Source organism: Neomonachus schauinslandi, chromosome 2, assembly GCF_002201575.2.
Source record: "Neomonachus schauinslandi chromosome 2, ASM220157v2, whole genome shotgun sequence".
In the NCBI taxonomy this organism is placed as follows: Eukaryota; Metazoa; Chordata; class Mammalia; order Carnivora; family Phocidae; genus Neomonachus; species Neomonachus schauinslandi.
The window spans coordinates 50,644,411-50,664,961 of NC_058404.1; the positions used below are offsets into that span (position 1 = coordinate 50,644,411).

At 38.8% G+C, this 20,551-nt stretch overlaps 1 protein-coding gene across 1 annotated transcript in view; it reads right to left on the reverse strand.

The window, feature by feature from the left end:
- The window catches only part of KIF13B (kinesin family member 13B), a 201,435-nt gene that overhangs the window by 53,820 nt on the left and 127,064 nt on the right, over positions 1–20,551 (reverse strand). Inside the window, exons 22-32 of the mRNA XM_044912850.1 lie at positions 19,524–19,697; positions 17,189–17,346; positions 15,925–16,057; positions 11,309–11,455; positions 10,647–10,676; positions 8,792–8,891; positions 8,102–8,228; positions 7,281–7,336; positions 5,504–5,628; positions 3,855–4,031; positions 1,045–1,137 (exon numbers count right to left, since the gene is read on the reverse strand). Coding sequence (XP_044768785.1) covers positions 1,045–1,137; positions 3,855–4,031; positions 5,504–5,628; positions 7,281–7,336; positions 8,102–8,228; positions 8,792–8,891; positions 10,647–10,676; positions 11,309–11,455; positions 15,925–16,057; positions 17,189–17,346; positions 19,524–19,697 — 1,320 coding nt within the window. The remainder of the gene's footprint in view (positions 1–1,044; positions 1,138–3,854; positions 4,032–5,503; positions 5,629–7,280; positions 7,337–8,101; positions 8,229–8,791; positions 8,892–10,646; positions 10,677–11,308; positions 11,456–15,924; positions 16,058–17,188; positions 17,347–19,523; positions 19,698–20,551) is intronic.

The window sequence follows — 20,551 nt, forward strand, 5'->3', positions numbered from 1 at the left end:
GAAGGAACTGCTCTTCTCTCTCTTTTCCACGGTCCTTTTCTTAGAACCCTCCCTTCCCCTACCCCTATAAGGAAGGCCTTCATTACCAGCTGTGCCACAGACCAGGTGAATAAATCTGGGATTAAATATTAGGAAGCATATATATAAACTGTATCATGCAGCAAGCTTCATGCTTTAAAATACCCGTCAGGGGGTATTTTAAACTCCATGTGTTTGATTCCAATGACTTTCTCAGTTCAGAAAGAGAAATAAGGAGAAGAAAATAACAACAGGAACTATAATAATGGCAATTACAATTGACTTTTTAGTGTGTGCACAACGACTTGTATACAGCATCTCATTTAATCTTTTTTTTTTTTTTAAGATTTTATTTATTTATTTGACAGAGAGAGACACAGTGAGAGCAGGAACACAGCAGGGGGAGTGGGAGAGGGAGAAGCAGGCTTCCCGCAGAGCAGGGAGCCCGATGTGGGACTCGATCCCAGGACCCTGGGATCACGACCCGAGCCAAAGGCAGACGCTCAACGACTGAGCCACCCAGGCGCCCCGCATCTCATTTAATCCTTAAAAACAACCCTGTATAGAAGCTATCACTAACCCAATTTAATAAACGAAAAAATTTAGGCTCTAAGTAACTTACCAAGTTCACCTCACTAAGAGGTGACAAAAATAAGATTTCTGTGTGATTCCAAAATGAAAGCCTGAATTTCTATTTTGTGCTATGTTGTCTCCCTTTGAGAGTTACAATATTGTTACCTTATGGCTAGTAGGAGTAAAAAAGGAGTGTTGTCTTCCAGGAGCGTTGATTTGCTTTTCAAAAGGAACTTCTTTAACAAAATACTAAAACCAGAACCCTTTTAAAAGCCACAAATACTTTTCACTATGAATCACATTAAGATTAGGAAATTTCCTCTACAAATCTATAGCATTTGCCCAAATACACAATTTCATTGACTACATATTTTTTAGGGAGGTGACTTTCAGGGAGTTAGCTCTTTTTACATGTTTATTTTTAGTAAACTCAAACTTCATATGATCCTTCACCTCTGGAATATTGGAGACAATTTCAAAAGTCACTCCACAGCCAGGAATAGAACTTCGATGTGACATCTTTTTTAGGAGACTCTGAGCAAAACCCTAGAGAAAAACAAAACAGAAAGATATGGTTTCCTACCTCAAAAACTGAGTTTTCATTAACAAAGAGATAGCACAAAGAATACTGCATTCATTCTAACCAAAAAGAAACAGAGCATATTTCCAATATAAGCAAGCTGAAATCCAAATCACTAAATACAGGCTCTTCAACTTCGTCTCAGCACACAAAACCAATTTATTAGGTTCCTGCCATGTGACAGGTCCTATACCCAATATATGAAGAATATAAACCCAAAACTCTGGAAACTGACACCGGGCATCTTGGTTCAGCTCTACTTAAAGGCTACAGAAATAAGACTGTTGACTTCAACACAATAAAATGACCTTCTAAGATGTGAGTGAGGACTGGTGACTCTTACACTTTTTTTCCCTCCAGTACAATGGACATCTTGCAGCATGAATATTGACAAGTTCAGGCATTAAATTCTTGACCAAAGCAGGATCGTTATGAAGAATGATTTAAGAGTGCATGGTCATTGTTTATGCTGACTGTGCTCTTTGCACAGTTAAGAACTGAACTGTTGAATTAATGCATAGATGACTCATTTGAAGATGCTGCTAAGACTGAACATCCTGTAGAGGTTGAAGAGAGCAGGGATGAGGGCAGAATACAATTGGTGAATAAAGATAAGAAGAGAGAATTTTAAACCGACACCCAACCTTTTCCCTCATGCAAAAGGGAAGCAGGAAATATTGTGAAAACCCCCACAGAAAATAGAAAAATCAAGCCATTTGGTCTTAGAAGTACATATTTTCACAAGCCTACTTAATAATAATTTCTTTCCTATTCAGTGATCTTTACTTTTTTAAAAGACTGTAGCTCTTAGAATGCAAAGAGACCACAGATTTCAGCCCTTCACTCTCCTCGACTTGAGCCTTGCAATGCTGAGCCACTGCCCATTACATCTGTCAGGGAACAGCTAAGGTTTGTTTTGTTTTAATGGGTGGGGTGGGGAGGTGTGGAAGCTGTTGTTACCTTACCTTTTCTTTTCTTTTCTTTCTGTATGGAACTATTGAAGCTGATCTGCATATATTAGCATCATAAGGAAGTCCCTGTTCTGCCATAAAGAAGCAATTTTTAGGATTGAAGTATCTGAAATTGGGAGGGAAACTGGCATGCCCTAAAATACTATCGTGTCATTCAGTATCAATTTGATTATATCACATCATTTCAACCAGGGAGGAAAAGGTGGCAACTTCTTGTTGTTATAACAAAAAATTGAAAAGAATTTAAAAACGAACCCAAAAGAAAAAAAAAACCACCAGAAGAAGCTTGGTGACTCCATGATGCACCCTTTCTGTTAAGGATTCTGTGGGGCTGGTGGCTGTACCAGGTCAGTCTCAGCGCCCGGCAAGCAGAATCTCTAGCTCAGGAATGGCAAATAACTCTTCAAAATGCTCCTCAAGAGCAACTTGTCTTTTTCAATCCCTTAAAGACTTCCGAGAAAAGAGAGCCAGAGAAAAGAGTGAACGGGAGACACACCATATACGTCTATGGCTAACCCGATGACCTGGATTTTATTGATGCTGGATTGCCAAGCTAAAGAGCTGCAATTTTAACAGCATTACGAACAGCCTTCATTTCAAAGATTGATATCAGTGTGACATTTAGAACTAAAGATTAATTTTTAGGGGTGGAGATTACATCTAGGACTCTGTCAACCGTGACTGTGCTCTTTTAAATGAAAAGATTTCTTTTCATCTGTCCTGGTTTTAGTCAGTGTATTGAGAAGGCGTCGAAAAAAGTGAGCACAGACAGTTCAAAGAATCCCTGGAATGAGCCTCCCAAATCCTGTATTTGAAAAGCCAATGGCAGAAATAGTTTATGTTCTTCTCCAGAAGCTTCCTACTAAACCCAGTCATATGGCACAAGGTGCCTCATAATCCAGCTGCAACTGTGTGGACAGCCAGGGCCCCGGCCTCTGCGGCCCACCCTGTCACACTGCCGGTCACACTTGGCCGCTGGAGGTCCGAGCCTGCCCTGCCCTGTCCTTCCTCACTACTTCTGCACCGAACAGCCCGTTTCCTCCCCCGTCACCTGCCAGACTCGCCCGTCCGTGAAGGAGCGGCCGGCATGCTACCCCTCCCTGAGTTCTCCATTGCTTCGCCTGCAGCAGTCTTCCCGCACTCTGGGAGCACCTGCCTTCCAGCACTATCCCAACAGAGGTGTCTCCTGTTTATTCAGCTACCCGTACCAAAGGACACTGGCAGCTTCAAGATGCAGACTAATTCTTACTCGTCTTGCTACCCAAAAGCTCGACAGAGTACCCTCTCCAAATGTAAGAGTCCACGAATTAGCAGAGATGACTGCAGGGAGAGAAAGAAGTGCGAAGTGGAGAGTGAGTCCAAACAACAGCTAATCTGCAGAGAACCGGCACGTCTCGTGCAACCCAAACGAAAAGTCAAAAACAAACACAGAGAACTTCGCTTTGACGGGGCTCCGGGGCACCCATTTGTGACTATGGAACAAGAAAGACTCATCATAAAAACTGAACACTGTCTAGGAGGAAGTCAGGACGGCAGGCGCCAGGAACGCAGCAGGCATGGTTACACGACGGTAGCAGTCGAGTTGAAGAGGAAAGCTCAACGTTCACAGAGCTGTGTGGACGGGAGGCCAGAGCAATCATTCCCGGCCCTGCCCTCAAGTCGGACCTGTGATTAAAGTCAGTTCTTCAACAGTCAGTTCACTAATGCCTCACCTGCCGGCCATGAACATGGACACAAATTCGTTTCCGTAACACCAGCTGCATGTCGGCCGGATGGCTGAGCTGCACTGTCACCCGCACGATCAGATACACGCGCGCATCCGCTGGGGTGCCTTTACTGAGCTGAGGACAGCTGTGCACGGCAGAGTCCCAAGAGGCTTCTGCTCTCACCTGCAGAGACAGAAAGAACACGCGTTGCCTTCTCCTCCTGAACACAAAAAACTGCACAAGGAAACATCCTGGCTTGGCTGGAGTCAAACATACTGGTCATCATTGAAGATCTACTCTAACTGGCCTGAGAGACTCCGGGATGTAAGGATGTGGCCTCCATCACTATAGTCTGGGAAGTACAGAGGATACCATGCCCGGCTGGTGGCCTTCTAAAATGTTTTTCTTTTGAAAAATGCTCAAACATAAAGGAGAGATGTGAATTCAGGACAAGGAACTCCTGTGTTATCTTCCATCTAGAATCACCAGCTGTTAATATTTTGCCACTCTTCCATTCTCTTTCTCACAACTTGTACACACGCAAGATTATTTTTTGCTGAACCACTTTAGAGTAAGTTACAGACCTGTAACTCCACCTGCCTAAATACCTTAGCAAGTACCTGCTAACAGCAAGACCATCCCCTGACTTAACCATAGGACAATTATATTCAGGAAATTTAACATCGATGCAATACTATTATAATACATAGTCCATATTCAAATCTTTCAATCTTCTGTTCCAATCCAGGATCACTAACTGCATTTAGATGTCATACTCCTTTAGTCTACTTTAACCTGGAATGGTTCCCTAGCCCTTCTTTGTCACTCATGACACTGACAGGCCCACTGTTGTACAGAACGTATCACAGTTGGGTGTGTTGGCTTTTTCCCCTACTATTAAAGCTTTACATCTTAGGAATACAACCAAGGGATGATGTACCCTTCAAAGCATCCCATCAGCTTTCCTTGCTTAAACTACTTTCTCATTTTTCCAATATACTCAAAACTAGAAAGTAAGCCCCCACGGTACACCTGTCACCTAGATTCAGACATTATCAAGATTTTGCCACACTGCCTTCATCTATTCTTTCTCTTCTTAAAAAGCCTTTACTAAAGGGGCGCCTAGGTGGCTCAGATGGTTAAGCGTCTGCCTTCGGCTCAGGTCACGATCCCGGGGTCCTGGGATCAAGCCCCGCATCGGCTCCCTGCTGAGCGGGGAGCCTGCTTCTCCCTCTCCCTCTGCCTGCCGCTTCCCCTGCTTGTATACTCTCTCTGTCAAAAATATATAAAATCTTAAAAAAAAAAACAAAAAACCTTTACTAAAGAATTTCAAAGCAAACCCCAAACACTGTGTCGCTTTACCTGTACGTACTTCAGTAGCATTTCTCCAAAGGGACCACTGCTGACCTGAACTATGAATACTAACAGAGATCCTTTACCAGGAGGGGAAGTAAAATGGTTAATGGACGTAATCTGACTGCCCACTCCTTCTGGAAGGGGTTCGTTCTTCTGGAAGTTATAATGAAAGGTTTTCATTTATATTTCTTGAGAAATGTAAGCATTAAAATGATTACACTGCTGAATGTTTCAGGAGACACATGGAGAGGTTAAAGAACTACTTTTCATCTGATTTTCCCTAGTTATGTTTTGTTTACCTCTCCATCGTGCTGTCTTACAATCTGCAGTTCAAAGAATTCATCCTCTTCTTCCCCGGTGAGAGTAGCATCCCATCCACCAGCTTCTGGGTCATCAAGATTATCTTGGGAGCTGAAATCATCAGCTAAGAGCAAAGAAGTTCCATTAAATCAGAGATCATTTTAAAGGGTAACGCCTACCAGCTAAATTTCAATGTGCTTAGTATTAAAATTCTCCTGCCTCAAATTTCATTTGCTTTTGCCTCTAAAATCTTACATGACATGGAAGAGGACCATTAAACAGTTCACAGTTCTTAGAGATGGATAGACTTTCAAGAAATTATCTTATCCAATCTCCTACCTTTTTGCCTTATTTTACATGGAAGGCAAATGAAGCCAAGATACCCAAGAGGTTACTCAAGGTCAGCCCATAAATGTTAATGATAGGATTATAACCCAAATTCCCTATCTTTTAGTGCACTGAAGAAATGAGAAGCGAGAGTGATTCCAATTAACTGACAGTTAAGTTGAACAAAAGGATCAATTGGCTACATGAGCCAGAAACTTGGAGGGTTGTCCCTTGGCCCTTTAGTTATTTAGTTCTAAGTCTGGTCCTCCCAACCCCCTATCCATCTTAAGCTTGTGAGTAGGCATCAGAAGTATCTCTCTAGTATGTGGGCTTGTGTGGATCAAGAATGGGCATCAGGCTGCACAAGTTCTTGATTATGTCTTGGGATGTCCGTACAAACAGGTCTTCTATAAGCTTATTCTTTTTCACTCTTACCCTCCTACACATGTGTACAGGCATGCTCACGGCACCTCACCTGTCTAGGAACCTAACATAAGGATAGGCCTAAGTAAGCCTCAGCCTCCAAGGCGCCAGAGAACAACAAGGTAGGATAGAGAGCTGTGGCAAAACCGTGAAACCCTCTTGGATGGATAGACAGTAGAAGTGGCTAAGTATTATTTGCTTAACTCTGTGTGCATATAATAACTTTCCATATGTCTAAATAAGCTAAGTAGTACAAGATGTTAAATACCTCAGATTTCATAACTCACTTTCAGCTGGGTGGAAGAAAACCACTGAGAACATCCAAGCTTGCCTATTTAGGATAGTTAACTATAATATACAGCTTTTCTGCAGATGTTTTAGGAATTTAACTGCTGACTTTTATCTTGTTTTTAGCTGTTTAATCTACCTTTTCATTTTTATTTTCCTTCCTTGGACAGAGAAAGTGTAAAATGTAGCCACATCCAAAATATTTTACATGAAGGAGAAAAAATTCAGAAAAATGGACAGTTTCTCATAAATAAGCAATGCAGGAATGAAGAGCATAAGAACTCAGATAAAAAGTGAGAAATTTATTAGGTAATGCTAAGAAACACCAGATAAATGAAAGCATGCTACATTAGCATCATTAGTTATTAGTCCTTTCCAGAGAGAAATCAAATTTTCCTAAGAATTAAAGAAGACAATACTTGAAGTGCAGGAAAACACCTGCTACTACATCCAAACACAATGAGGAGAACAAAGCACACACACAGCAGTTACGGATTACAGAATGAAATGTGAGAACGCGCCAGGATGAAACATAACCTACTACTGACAAAAATATTATTCTTATAGAAAATTCATTCTTTGTCAAGTGTCAGTGTCCCTCAGCATACATTAACCCTTAGGTTAACATAAAACCTTAGGCTTACGGAATTGCCTAACTGCAAACTTTGTTACAATCTAAGTGTTACTCGGACACTAATTTGTCAGAGGTAAGCCTTCAGAAAGCACCTCCTAACTTACCATTTAAGTCAAGGAATATAACAGGAATGTGTGTTTCCATCCCAGGAACTGGGGTCCTAAAACATAATGAACAAATAGCATCTCAAATAAAGCAGACTTTCTCAGCAGCATGTACTTCGAGACACAGTGTTAATCCACACTGAGAGGTATTACAGGTCAAGCCAATAATAACTGTGGGTATTGTGTTTTTGTTACAATTTCACATCAGAGATGCCCCAAAGACTTACCTGTAACTGCTGCTTCTTTTCCTTGGTGCTCTCATGTATAATTATTGTATGTTCTGATACTTGAATTCAGTCTTATAAGATATATCTACCTGTTTATAATTGAAGCTTCCTTGTTTAAAGTTACTTTCTTAAAAAATTATATACCTAAGGGCCCCATATGGCTTAATTTACTATTTTTAATTTCTATAAAGTGGCACAGAACATTTGCTGACAGTACAATTTAAGCCAGCACAAAACCAAAAACTCTTGGAGATGCAATTTTATTATGACCGAATGGTCTTTTAAGGGAATGACCCAAGTAATTAACATATTAACTTTTTTTTTTAATGCTAAGTGCAGTGGTATTAAATATTGATTTAGATTCTCAGAATTCTTAATTACTTGGGCCAATAACAATATTATTTAATAAAACACAGTTTTAGGCCATAGTTATTCCAACTCATGAAAATAATTTAACACTTCCTCTAATTCAAACTTTTTTCCCCTATGCTATGATGAGTATTCCATTAATTGGAACAGAGGCAAAATTCATAGAGAGGGCAGAAGGCTCAGTGAGCATCTGGAATGTCTGAAGACACGTGGCAGCGTTCATACCATTCAGCTGGGGCCCCTGGAATACCACTGCCAGCGGAGGGGACCATTACTGCATTCCGCTCCTCGGTCAGAGTCAGCCTCATCTCTAGAAGTTGAGCTTCACGGTCGGCATCATCCTCTGTTTTATCTAGGGCATCAGGAATGAGGATCAAATACAGATTTCTCACTTGATTTACACTTTTGTCCTGCGTATCGATAGGATTTGCCTGTATTTCAGGTACTGGTTGATGAGGGTTCACAGAAAACTTATTACTTCCCTAATTGTGATTTAAAAAAAAAAAGATGAACTATAAGCTAAAGAGGTTGGTGTACTCTTACAGAAAGGCCATCTTTGGTTCATGGAAGGCTGACATGGACCAGCACATGAATAATTTCTTCCAGAGTTAGAGGATTCAAGTACTTTTGGATAAGAAACCAAGAATGTTATCACCCTCCTTAATTTATTTTTGAGGGACAATGTTTACATAGTATTTTCTCTCTTTGTTGGGGATGGGGGGAGACCTATAGAAAGACATCATTACAGTTAAATAAATGTTACTCTGAGAGGATATGACATGAATAAGTAACATTCCTATGCTCTTGCCATCCCCATTATTGATGTATTCATCTACTTCTAATTTATGGCTGCAAATGGAAATTAATTATGCACAGATTTGGGGGGGAAGGAAATATTCAACTTGCTTTTCCTACCATGTTTACTGACAAGCTTCTGCAGTTGTTGATCTAAGTACTCCTGACGTTTTGTTAATGCATTTAGCCATTTTCTACGTAGTCTCTCTAAATCCCGATCCTGGAAGAAAACAAGGGAAATTATGGCAAATATAACATGAAGACAAGATATTTGAAACCAATGCTCCAACTACCTTACTCTAAGGCTTCAAAAATGTGAAGTATTGGGCGCCTGGGTGGCTCAGTCGTTAAGCATCTGCCTTCAGCTCAGGTCATGATCCCAGGGTCCTGGGATCGAGCCCCACATCGGGCTCCCTGCTCGGCAGGAAGCCTGCTTCTCCCTCTCCCACTCCCCCTGCTTGTGTTCCCTCTCTCACTGTGTCTCTCTCTGTCAAATAAATAAATAAAATCTTAAAAAAAAAATGTGAAGTATTATGTATCAATCTCTTTATTACCACTACTAGTTGACTCCAATCATTATTCAGAACAGAAAGTTCCAGAAATTAAAGCACTGCTGTTTTGGAACAAGACAGCTTCTGAAAGAGCATTCTCTGATATCTAGAACCAGTTTTATTTCTACTGGTTCAAGGGGCAGAACTCCAAGTAACTAAGATCTACAATGTCCCTCTGCTAGATAAAAATCACAAATACTTGGGCACCTGGCTGTCAGAAGAACATGCATCTCTTGATCTTGGGGTCGTGAGTTTGAGCCCCACACTGAATGTAGATATTACCAAAAACAAATGAATGAATGCATGAATGAATAAACAAATAAATAAGTAAACTTAAAGAAAATCACAAATACTACTCAATAATCTTCAATTCTATATCCCTGGGAACCATCATAAGAATTCCTCAAATTTCGTGTTTCAGCCTTCAACAAATGTTTCACTAGTCTCTACAAACAACATGTAAATGCTTCTCTCCCTTGTTTCTTGTGGGGGGATTTTTGGAGAGGAGAGGGGGGCTTTATCAGACTAAGAACTCTACCAGTCAACACTCGACTGTACACCAATCTCGCCTCATTTCCTTTCATAATAAAGTTAACAAGACTGGGTAGATCAGTGGAATGCTGAGCATACAGTGTGTATCTGGATTTCACTAAGGCACTTAACCAAATAGCTCATGGCATTCTTGTAGACAAGATGGAGAAATGTGCAATGAATCTACTTGAATGAAATCATAAGTGACTCAAATATCACATCCAAAGAACAGTGATTAATGGAATAATGTCAGCTTAAAAGAAGTCTCTATTGTTGTGCCATAGGACTCTGTATTTAACCCTATCTGATCCAATATTTTTATCAGTCACTTATAGGAAGGCAGACATTTTTATCAAATTAGAATGATGCAAAACCAGGAGAGTGACTACACTGGATGACATAATCAGGATCCAAAGAGCTCTGACAGTCCTAAACAATGACTAGCAAGACTAACAAGATAGAACTTGACAGACATAAACAAAATCTTGCAGGAGATTAGGAAGAGGGGAGGCAGGCAAAACCAAACCTGTGTGATGTGGTTTAGAAGATGGAAAATAAGCAGTGTGGCCTGACTGAGGCTCAGTATGAGACAGCTCTTACAGGGAAAAGGGTGGGTGACTCCACTCAAGGAAAGAAAGAGTGTAAGGAAAAGGATCTGGAGAAATGGATTTGTAGGGAAATTGGATGGGGAGCTCCAGGTTTGGAAAAAGATAATAGTCACAAATGATTTCCTACACTGAAGTCTACGAAACTCTGTTTCAATTTGAGAAAAAGCAGCATTTGATTCAAAATTAATTGTGTAGTTATTAAGTAACAGTATGACAAGACTCAGGAATGTGTGATTCAGCACTGGAATCAAGCTCATTTGATGAGGCAAACAGGTGCTTCCTTACCTGGTAGCTGTCCATGTCCTCCTCTTCCTCCTAAAAGAAAAAATGTATGATGCATAACTAAAACAATCATTTTTCCAAGAATCAGACTACACTCAACAACCAGAATCTTTTCCCATACTTGATATTTTCTAAATGAATATAATATTTCATCTCCCACCTATGCTCACCATCACTCTCGGTTTTATAGTTTTCAGGAAGTTGGGAGTCAAACCTTAAGCTTCTCATAGGAAAGTGAAGAACACTCATTTGACCTTTTCAGGAACCAGTACAATACTCTCCCTGCTGGGTTTATAGTCCCACTCCCCAGGAGAAATCAAACACCTGCTGGCAAACAGTCTTTATAAGCCAGTAGGGGGTTTCTGCAGAGCGGGTGGGTGGTGGGGGAAGTTAATCACTAGTAAGCAACTGAGGAATTTCTAAAGACTGCGATGTCTTAACCCTCAGTTTGCCATGTACCAGGGCAAAACCAACAGTCTGGTACAGTGATTCCATGCAAATGCAATACAGTAAAAAAAAGAACAAAGAAAAAAAGACATCAAAGAAAAACGAAAGAAAAAAAACTGAAAGAATTGTTCATGGAAGGCAGTTTTCTGGCAGGTTCCAAAAGACTCTCTTATCTCATTGGGTCTTTCAAAAAGAACATAACCGGCACAGAAACTTACATGAAAGGTCTCATGAGTCTTGGGGGATCTGAGCGTTCTAACTTTTACACATCCAATGCCAACAGACAATATACATTCTTCCATCAGTGGTAAAGTCCCAGATTCCTGCACAGACTTCACCTCCACTTGGACTCGCCGGGACTGTCCCTGTATCACAGACAATTTTTCTTAAAATCAGTTTAATTTCTAAAAATTTGGTTTAGAGAGACCCCTACAGGCTGATGTTGAGAAAGCATTTAACTTTGGAGACATTGTCTCACCATGTCTTAAAAGTTAAGTAGTCAACTACAAATTGAAAAACTGATCAGGAAAAATAATTTACCTTTTCAGCAAGTAGAAAGACATGGAATATATATGGCTTGCATATTTTTTAAATAAAAAGAAACATTAAGAGAAAACATTCTAACAAAGGAAATGCAAAAAAGCAAGGGACAATAAAAACTGTTCAACTCACTTATAATCAAATCAATACAAATTAAAATAAGCACAATACACCTTTATTTTCACTTACTAAACTAGTGATTATCTTTTAAAAAGGCAATTTCTGATACTGCCCAAAGTTTATGAATCAGGCGATTACATACATTGTTGGTGGGAATATAAAATGGTAAAGCTTTCTGCAAGGCAATTTGCCTTAAAAATATAAGTATCCCGGGGCGCCTGGGTGGCTCAGTCGTTAAGCATCTGCCTTCAGCTCAAGTCATGGTCCCAGGATCCTGGGATTGAGCCCCACATCGGGCTTTCTGCTCAGCGGGAAGCCTGCTTCTCCCTCTCCCACTCCCCCTGCTTGTGTTCCCTCTCTCGCGGTGTCTATCTCTTGTCAAATAAATAAATAAAATCTTTAAAAAATATATATATATATAAGTATCCCTTGACCCAGCAATTCAACTTTCCAGGAATCTGTTCTCAGTAAATAATCATATATGTGTATAAGGAATCTTAAAGCAGTGGTAAGAATAACAAAAAACTAGACACAAATAAATGTATAATATTAACAATTGTTCAAACTGTAGTGTATATAATAAAATATGACATAGCCATTAAAATACTGCTGTAGAAAAACATAGGTAATATATTAAGTTAAAGAGTATGGTTGGGGTACCTGGATGGCTCAGTCAGTTAAGCATCTGACTCTTGATTTCGCCTCAGGTCATGATCTCTTGGTCATGATATTGAGTCCTGAGTTGGGCTCTGCACTGGGCGTGGAGCCTGCTTAAGATTCTTTCTCCCCCTCTTCCTCTGCCCCTCCCCCCTGCTCTCCCTCTCTCTCTCTTTCTCTCTCTCTCAAGAAAGAGTTTGGTAACCAGACTTTTAAAAAAAGAGATTACCAAACCCAATATATATACAGTATGATCTACTTTTTAAAATAAGCAGAGTCAGAAATAAGAATAATGACCACTATCCTGGATTCTCTGCTCTAATCCCAAATAATTTAAAACCATGCTGCAAAATGAAGAATTGAACAGAGAGAAGTTGTTCCTTCTTACACACATTTTCATAATAAATACTATGTGACCCTGTATGTTTACAATGAAGTAGATTCCCATATTCCCTAATTACTGACTTCAAAGTCGGTGTATAAATTTCAGGGATGTAAAACAGAATTTGAACAATGGAATCTGAATGTACAATTTCAAGTCAGTTACTCTTCCCCTCTTCCATCAGATCTTAATTCCCAAGAGCTCTGAGTTATCAGGGAAATCAATTTAGGCAAAGATTAATCAGAAGGCTAGATTTGAAGAGATGGGTTACAGATGTCTTTTGATTTAATATTTTCCAAGGACTATGCATCAGATATCTTGTGGAAAGAGTACCTCAAAAAACATTTTAATTGTCTAAAATAGTTTAGTCATTTCAATTAGCTACATTTTGTTTGTTTACTTTGCCTGAAACAGAAAGTAACATACTCCGTGTGTGCCCACACTGGGAAGGTGAAGTAGAGGCACTGTGGGGGAAGGGTTCAAGGCAGGCACAGGGAAGAAAAGGAAGGAAAGATTCAGAACAGCTTACTGCCCCACAGAAAAGCTTTAAACAGTATACTTAAACTCATAGATCGAACTTCCTGTAACTGCTAATATTTGAGCATTTTTTAACTACAAAACCGGCCATTTCATATGGCGAACCTAATCAGTTCTCCTCTGCCGTTTTCCTGTTCAAGAAAAGTAGGTTCAATTTTTGAAATATTTTAATTCAAATGAACCTACCGTCCAAATCCCTCTATGAACGGGCTCCATGCTTCCATAACCTCCCCTGTTACTGCTCTCCAGGTCTTCCTACATGTTACTTTCTCCCCAAACTTACCTAATTCCAACCACTGTATCTTTATTCTTGCTGTTTATGTATGAAAGAAGCCTTTGCACTATTGTTTCAGCATCCAGGTCAAGACCCACACCCTTCAAAAAAGCATTTCCTGATGAACTCAACTCATCTTTGAACACTTTTAGTAAAGGCTGTCAGGAATATGACAAATACTTATATATTCTATTTATACTAAACCACAGAAAATTATCTGGTCTTGCCTTCCAGGCAACGAATTTCTGAAGCACCCAAAGAAGATATATATATATAGCTTTAACAGATGTTCAGAAAAAGATGTTCTTCACACCCTTAAGAATCCTATTTTATGTATGTATCTGATGCTATAGTTTAAACTAATTTCTTTTTCCTTTTAGTTCTTTGCCCATTAATGAATGAATTTGCTAAAATTCATTTGCTGGGGTCAGAGAACAAATGCTTATCACCTTCCTCTTCTAAAACATTCAGAAACTTAAGTATTTAAGGAAACTTTATTTTTCCTTTAACCTTTTCCCATATTCTGCTTTGAATGATTTCAACATTGGCTATCATGGGATATGATATTCTACTAAATGTTGAATTAATGTAAAGTATAGCAAAAAAGAGTATTTGCAAATCTTCTATGTAAATTCTATTAAGATATTTTCTCTTTAGCTGGCAGCATAGACATTTTACAGATTACAATCCGCCTGGGGTTAAGTGACAATTCCCACATATTTCTCTGCTGTATTGATTTCTGGCAGGCGTTCATATCTACTCAGCTGCATTTATTTAATACCTCCTGTAGTATCATAGAAAGATATTTGGTCTTTGTCCTCAGGTCCTGGCAGGGAGCTCCTAAAACTCTCAGAACTTCCTGAGGGATAATGATTATAGGTGCATCTTTTAATGACACAACTTTAAGTCTGGTGATTCTTGGTAGGCCCCCAGATAGCTTCAGGAAGGGGGCTGGTAGCCAAAAAAAAAAACCAAGCCTTGATTAGAAGTTTGGAACTGTCAGCCCCACCCCAAAACCTCTGTACAGAGCAGAGAAGGGATAGAGATCGAGTTAATCACCCATGGCCAAAGCTTTCATCAGTTATGCCTACATAATGAACATCCATAAAAGCCTCCAAACAATGAGAGTTTCAGTGAGCTTCCTGGTTGAGGGACAAATCAAGGTGGTGGGAGGGTGGCTGGCACACCCAGAGAGGACATGGACGCTCCTTATCCCTCCTTATCCCTCCTTGTCCCATGCATCTCCCCCACCAGGTTATTCCTGAGTTGCAACCTTTATTTAAGAAGACTGGAAACAGAAAGTAAAGGGGAGGAGAGTTGGGCGAACCCCCGACTTTGTAGCCACGCTAGATAGAACTAAGGACCCGATACTGGCAACTGGCATCTGCAATGAGAGCAATCTTGTGCTTGCTTAAGTCTGAGCCCTTAAACCTGTGGCATCTGACACTAATTTCGGGTGGTTAGGTCGAAACCGAATTGCACTGTGGGACACCGGTTGGTGCTGCAGAGAATCAAGAGTATTGGCTGGTGTCAGGAGGAAAAGAACCCTTTCACCTCCCAAGTACCAAACACTGTGCTTCATATACAGTATCTCTAAACCTCACACTAGTCCTACAAAGTTGTTGTTATCACATCTCCACTTTATACCTAAGGAAAGGTTCTGAGAGGTTACCAAACTTGCTCACAGATTTAGGGCTAGGCCGTGGGAGACCAGAACTGAACCCTAGCATGTTACTAGCCTGTGAAGTCCTTGTTCTTTCTGCCATGTCACATTGCTTCTCCTTGTCTTTGGAAATATTCTAATGCTGCTTCATATGTTTCTATTGTTTCCTGCAATTCAATTCTAAGTCATTTTTTTTTCTTTAAAGATTTTATTTATTTATTTGACAGAGAGAGACACAGCCAGAGAGGGAACACAAGCAGGGAGAGTGAGAGAGGGAGAAGCAGGCCTCCCGCGGAGCAGGGAGCCCGATGCGGGGCTCGATCCCAGGACCCTGGGACCATGACCTGAGCCGAAGGCAGACGCCCAACGACTGAGCCACCCAGGCGCCCCAATTCTAAGTCATTCTTTAAAGCTTCTCTTTTTGCTTACTTAAATCTAAGAAAAGCTGGTTTTAAAATATTATAATTAGCAATATTTTTTAAAATCAAAGAAAATAGACATGAAATAGGAGACAATTTAAATACAAAGAATGGACTTGGCCAGTCTAGATTTCATTATCACCAATCTAACATTTCTGCTAATAGGAATCCAATATTAAGCTTTACAGTGCCAAAGAATTTAATGTTAACATTCAGAATGATAACTTTCACAATTTTCTTACCTGCCGGAGTTGAAAGATTCCTCCTGTTGGCACATCCTTTGCAGAAATTACTTCTACAGGGCAGTATTCACCATTCTCGTTCTGTTCCAAGATTTGGACCCAGAATTCTACTTTTCTGGTAACTTCACTCCATCTAGGAAATAGTTGAAGTTCTTGGAAAATCATACATTTCTATTTCAATACAGGCAGCTTAGGATCCTTCACATGAAAACTAGCAATGACAATGACCTCCAAATTGAATAATTCAGTAGAATAACCTGTAGTTCAGTGAGTAATACACAAATATATACTAGCAAATATAATTAAACCAAAATTAAACAAATTTAACATCAGAACTAGAAATGGCTCCTTCATTTCATTCAAAAAGGTATGATAATTACAAATCTATTTCTAAGTGGCTATTCAAAAATCTAAATATGGTAATCAGAAGTCCAGAAGCAAGTACAGTGATTATCGTTACATAGATAAAGGTAGTGATATATATGCTTGATTTAGTAACTTGAGAAGAATCTTTGCTCGGATTAATAACAGAATCAAGAAAAAAACTCAATTCTAGTTAAGGATTTCTTAAAACATTCTAAATGCAAAACAAGAAAAAAGAAAATCTGGTTCTCTTCTATAATAAGATGGAAAGCATGGGGAGGGGGGTGGGAGGATGAGTTAGCCTGGTGATGGGTATTAAAGAGGGCACATTCTGCATGGAGCACTGGGTGTTATGCATAAACAATGAATCATGGAACACTACATCAAAAACTAATGATGTAATGTATGGTGATTAACATAACAATAAAAAATTTTTAAAAAATAAGATGGAAAGCATGAATACACACTCTTTCAGTCATTCCCTTTTAACTCTTCTTTTTAAAATCGTGGTACAAATAAGCTTGCCTCCTTTCATGACTGATGGCATTTCAAAAGAACTTTGCACTAAAGACAAAATAAGTAAAACCTGAATTCTAGAGTATGTATTGATCCATTCTCCCTAGAGTTGATTAATTAGAATTCAGAATGATAAGCAACTATTCTCCAAAAATTCATTCACTCTTTATTCTTAACTAACTATACATTTAATATCTCTTCCATCACTCTTCAAAGTTCATTCCTGTAAGGAAGTTTAAATGTGCTATAAATACCCTGGAAACAATTGCATCGATCCCTGGGATACTGGTAATGCTCAGGAAAGGCTACCTTTACAAATGGCAGTATTACTCTCTAGCAATTCTTTAAAATTAAAAATGGAATCAGAAGGATATCTAAAATTCACCTGTCCCGAAGACTACGTGTTTTTGCTTGGATTATCCCCAAATCCCACAGGGCTGGGTTTTTCCGAGGATCGTTCATCTTATGGCCATATACTTCAATTGCCAAAGCCCCTTCTGAAAGATGCTCAATGAAGTCTTCAGTAATATTAACAGAAAACTCCTGGAAGAAAATAGAGGAAGTATTTTCTGGTAACCTTATGATTACTTATACCCACCATCATACACCTACTTCATGGAGAAAAGAAATGAAAAAAAAAGTTTTAGTTATAGAACAGAACTGTCATCTAACATGCATAATGAATGCTCAGATGGTCTAAAGGTTCTTGACTTTAAACATAATTATAAGTCTGATTTTTAAAAATACTTTTCAGCTGTGAATTGTGCAAGACCATTGAATCACAGATCTGTACCTCTGAAACAAATAATACATTATATGTTAAAAAAAAAAAGAAGAAGAAGAAGAAGATAGCAGGAGGGGAAGAATGAAGGGGGGGAAATTTGAGGGGGAGAGGAACCATGAGAGACAATGGACTCTGAAAAACAAAGTGAGGGTTCTAGAGGGGAGGGGGGTGGGAGGATGGGTTAGCCTGGTGATGGGTATTAAAGAGGGCACGTACTGCATGGAGCACTGGGTGTTATACGCAAACAACGAATCATGGAACACTACATCAAAAACTAATGATGTGATGATGTATGGTGATTAATATAACATAATAATAAAAAAATAAAATAAAATAATAAATAAATAAAAATACTTTTCACCTTGAAAATCTATTGTGAAAGACCAGCACTGTATTCTGTTTTGTTAGCAATATTTGGGAAGCTATTTTTAAAGTATTAATAATTATATTAATAATTCCAACAATGATCTACAATGTCTTGATATAAAAGTTATTAGATGCAGTAAGGTAGCAGTGTGTTAGAATAACAATTTTTCCTAGCTTTTAGGAAGCTCATTATCTCCAATAATAGGAGAGTAAGGAAATAAATAATGATCATCAGTGCAAAAAACACCTAATTTTTAAAAATTCTCCCTATCTGTCCATCTTTACAAGATATATATGACAACATTTTACAGTAATTATTAAGCTCTAAAACAGTTTATTGAAAAAAGTCATAGAATCTACACTATCTTTCTCTCTCTCTCGATCTTTAACACACTAAAGGTATTTCTATGTTTTAAATAGATTAGAAAGAGACCTCTCTCTTGAAAAAAATGAGATGTATTAACTGTGGTACAGTAAAAAAAAAAAAGAGAATCTAGAGTCTGACTATACTGGCTCTTCTAATTACTAGCCGTGGGTAAACTGATCCCTCTGAATTGGCTGCTGAAACAAAAAAATACTATCATCAAATACAACTATGATAAAGATCAAATGAAAGAATAACATAAAGTGCTTAGCAGAGCATTAGGTGTCCAATAAAGTTCATTCTTGTCTCTTTTCTATTTTCACTTTCTCTAAAACACCAGTTTCTTAAACTTTTCAGATAACAATTTCTCCAGTAATCTAATACAAAACATGGGTTCCTTTGAGAAAGGTATATATAGTTGACCCTTGAACAATGTGGGGATAACAGGCACCAAACCCCCATGCAGTCAAAAACCCATATATTACTTTCAACTCCTCAAAAACTTAACTACTAATAGCCTACTGTTGACCAGAAAGCCTTCCCAATAACATAAGCAGTTGATTAACATATATTTTGTAAGTTATGTTTTTTAAATGCTGCATTCTTACAATAAAGTAAGCTAGGGAAAAGAAAATGTTATTAAGAAAACCAAAAGGGGGGTGCCAAGGTGGCTCAGTAGGTTAAGCATCCGACCCTTGATTTTGGCTCAGGTCACGATTTCAGGGTCTTGAGACTGAGCCCCACGTCAGGCTCCGCACTCCGCATGGATCCCGCTTGATTCTCTCTCCCTCTTTCTCTGTCCCTCCCCTCCCCCAAAATTAATTAATTAAAAAGTAAGTAAAATATTAAAAAAAAAAAAAAGAAAACCAAAGGAAGAGAAAATACATTTACAACCTATGTTGTACAAGGGTCAGCTGTATACATATTCACACAAAAGTAAATTTTGATTGTGGGGAGGAGTTAAATTCACTGACACTTTAGTGTTTTTCCCCCAGCTTTACTGAGCTATAACTGACATATAACACTGTGCTAATTTAAGGTGTACAATGTACTGATGACATTTCGGTTTCAGACTCCAACCACACTGAGAAACTCTGATTCGAGATACATATTAATACCAAAGTATTCAACAAAATAATACTCATTTTATAGTTTTGTTTTTACCTAAGTAATCAAATGTTGACCAAGTCCGGAAAACAAACTTACACTGCAATGATCGAAGACAACCATGCACTGAGGTTCCTTGCTAACAGGAGAGGAGGAGGAGGTATCAACTTCGGGTGCGACAATTACTGGCTCCTGCTGATCCCAGAAGCTGTATTTGCAGAACACAAAGTGGGACAGATGCTGTGGCAACCCAGTGGCTTGGAGTATTTTAACCTGAAGGAAAAGGAAGGCTCTGTTTTTAACTCCGAAAAAGTGCAACAAGTGCCTTGAGTCAGATATTGGTCCCAGTCTTGACTGTGTCACTACTAGTTCTTCTTGACCAAATCCCCTTCACTCTAGGGCTGTTATTTCTTCATCTGTGAAATGGTGACAACAACTGTCATATTTAGTGAGAGGTTGGCATGGGGTAACAACGACCTTGACTATAAACTTCGATAACAACAACCTTGACTATAAACTTGGATGTTTTCAAGCATGTACAAGCCAATTCTAGTTTCTTATAACATCACCATCATCATCATCATATTATAATACTAATAATCAACTCAGAAAAAGAAAGTTCTCAACCATCAACACCATTCAATGACATGAATTTGGCTAACTATGGATATGTCCCAAGAATGTAAGATTGTTAACAATGATGAATGAAGAATGAAATCAGCATATATGCCAATAAGGAATATTCAGTAAAGAGCAAAAAACATTTATTTGATATTTTGAAGGATAAAAAAGAACAAGGTTCTTGAGTAGAAAGTTATATTCTATTAGAGGATTTTTTGGAAAATTTTAAAGGCATCAGGAATGTATGCTTTGAAGATCTGGAGAGATAAAGGGAGGAGATTAAAGATGGTGAATGTTGACCATCTCTGTACCAACTCTTACTGAGTACCTTCTCCATGCAGATTTAGGGGAGATGAATCAAAGGAAATGTGCCCTGGACTGCAGGAGTGTAAGGTTTTGTGATAACAACATATAATTAGAAATATATGTCTAATCAGACTCAAATGCACCAGGAATAAATGCCCATAATGGATTTTAAAGCAGTCCAAAAATTCTAAATATTTCTT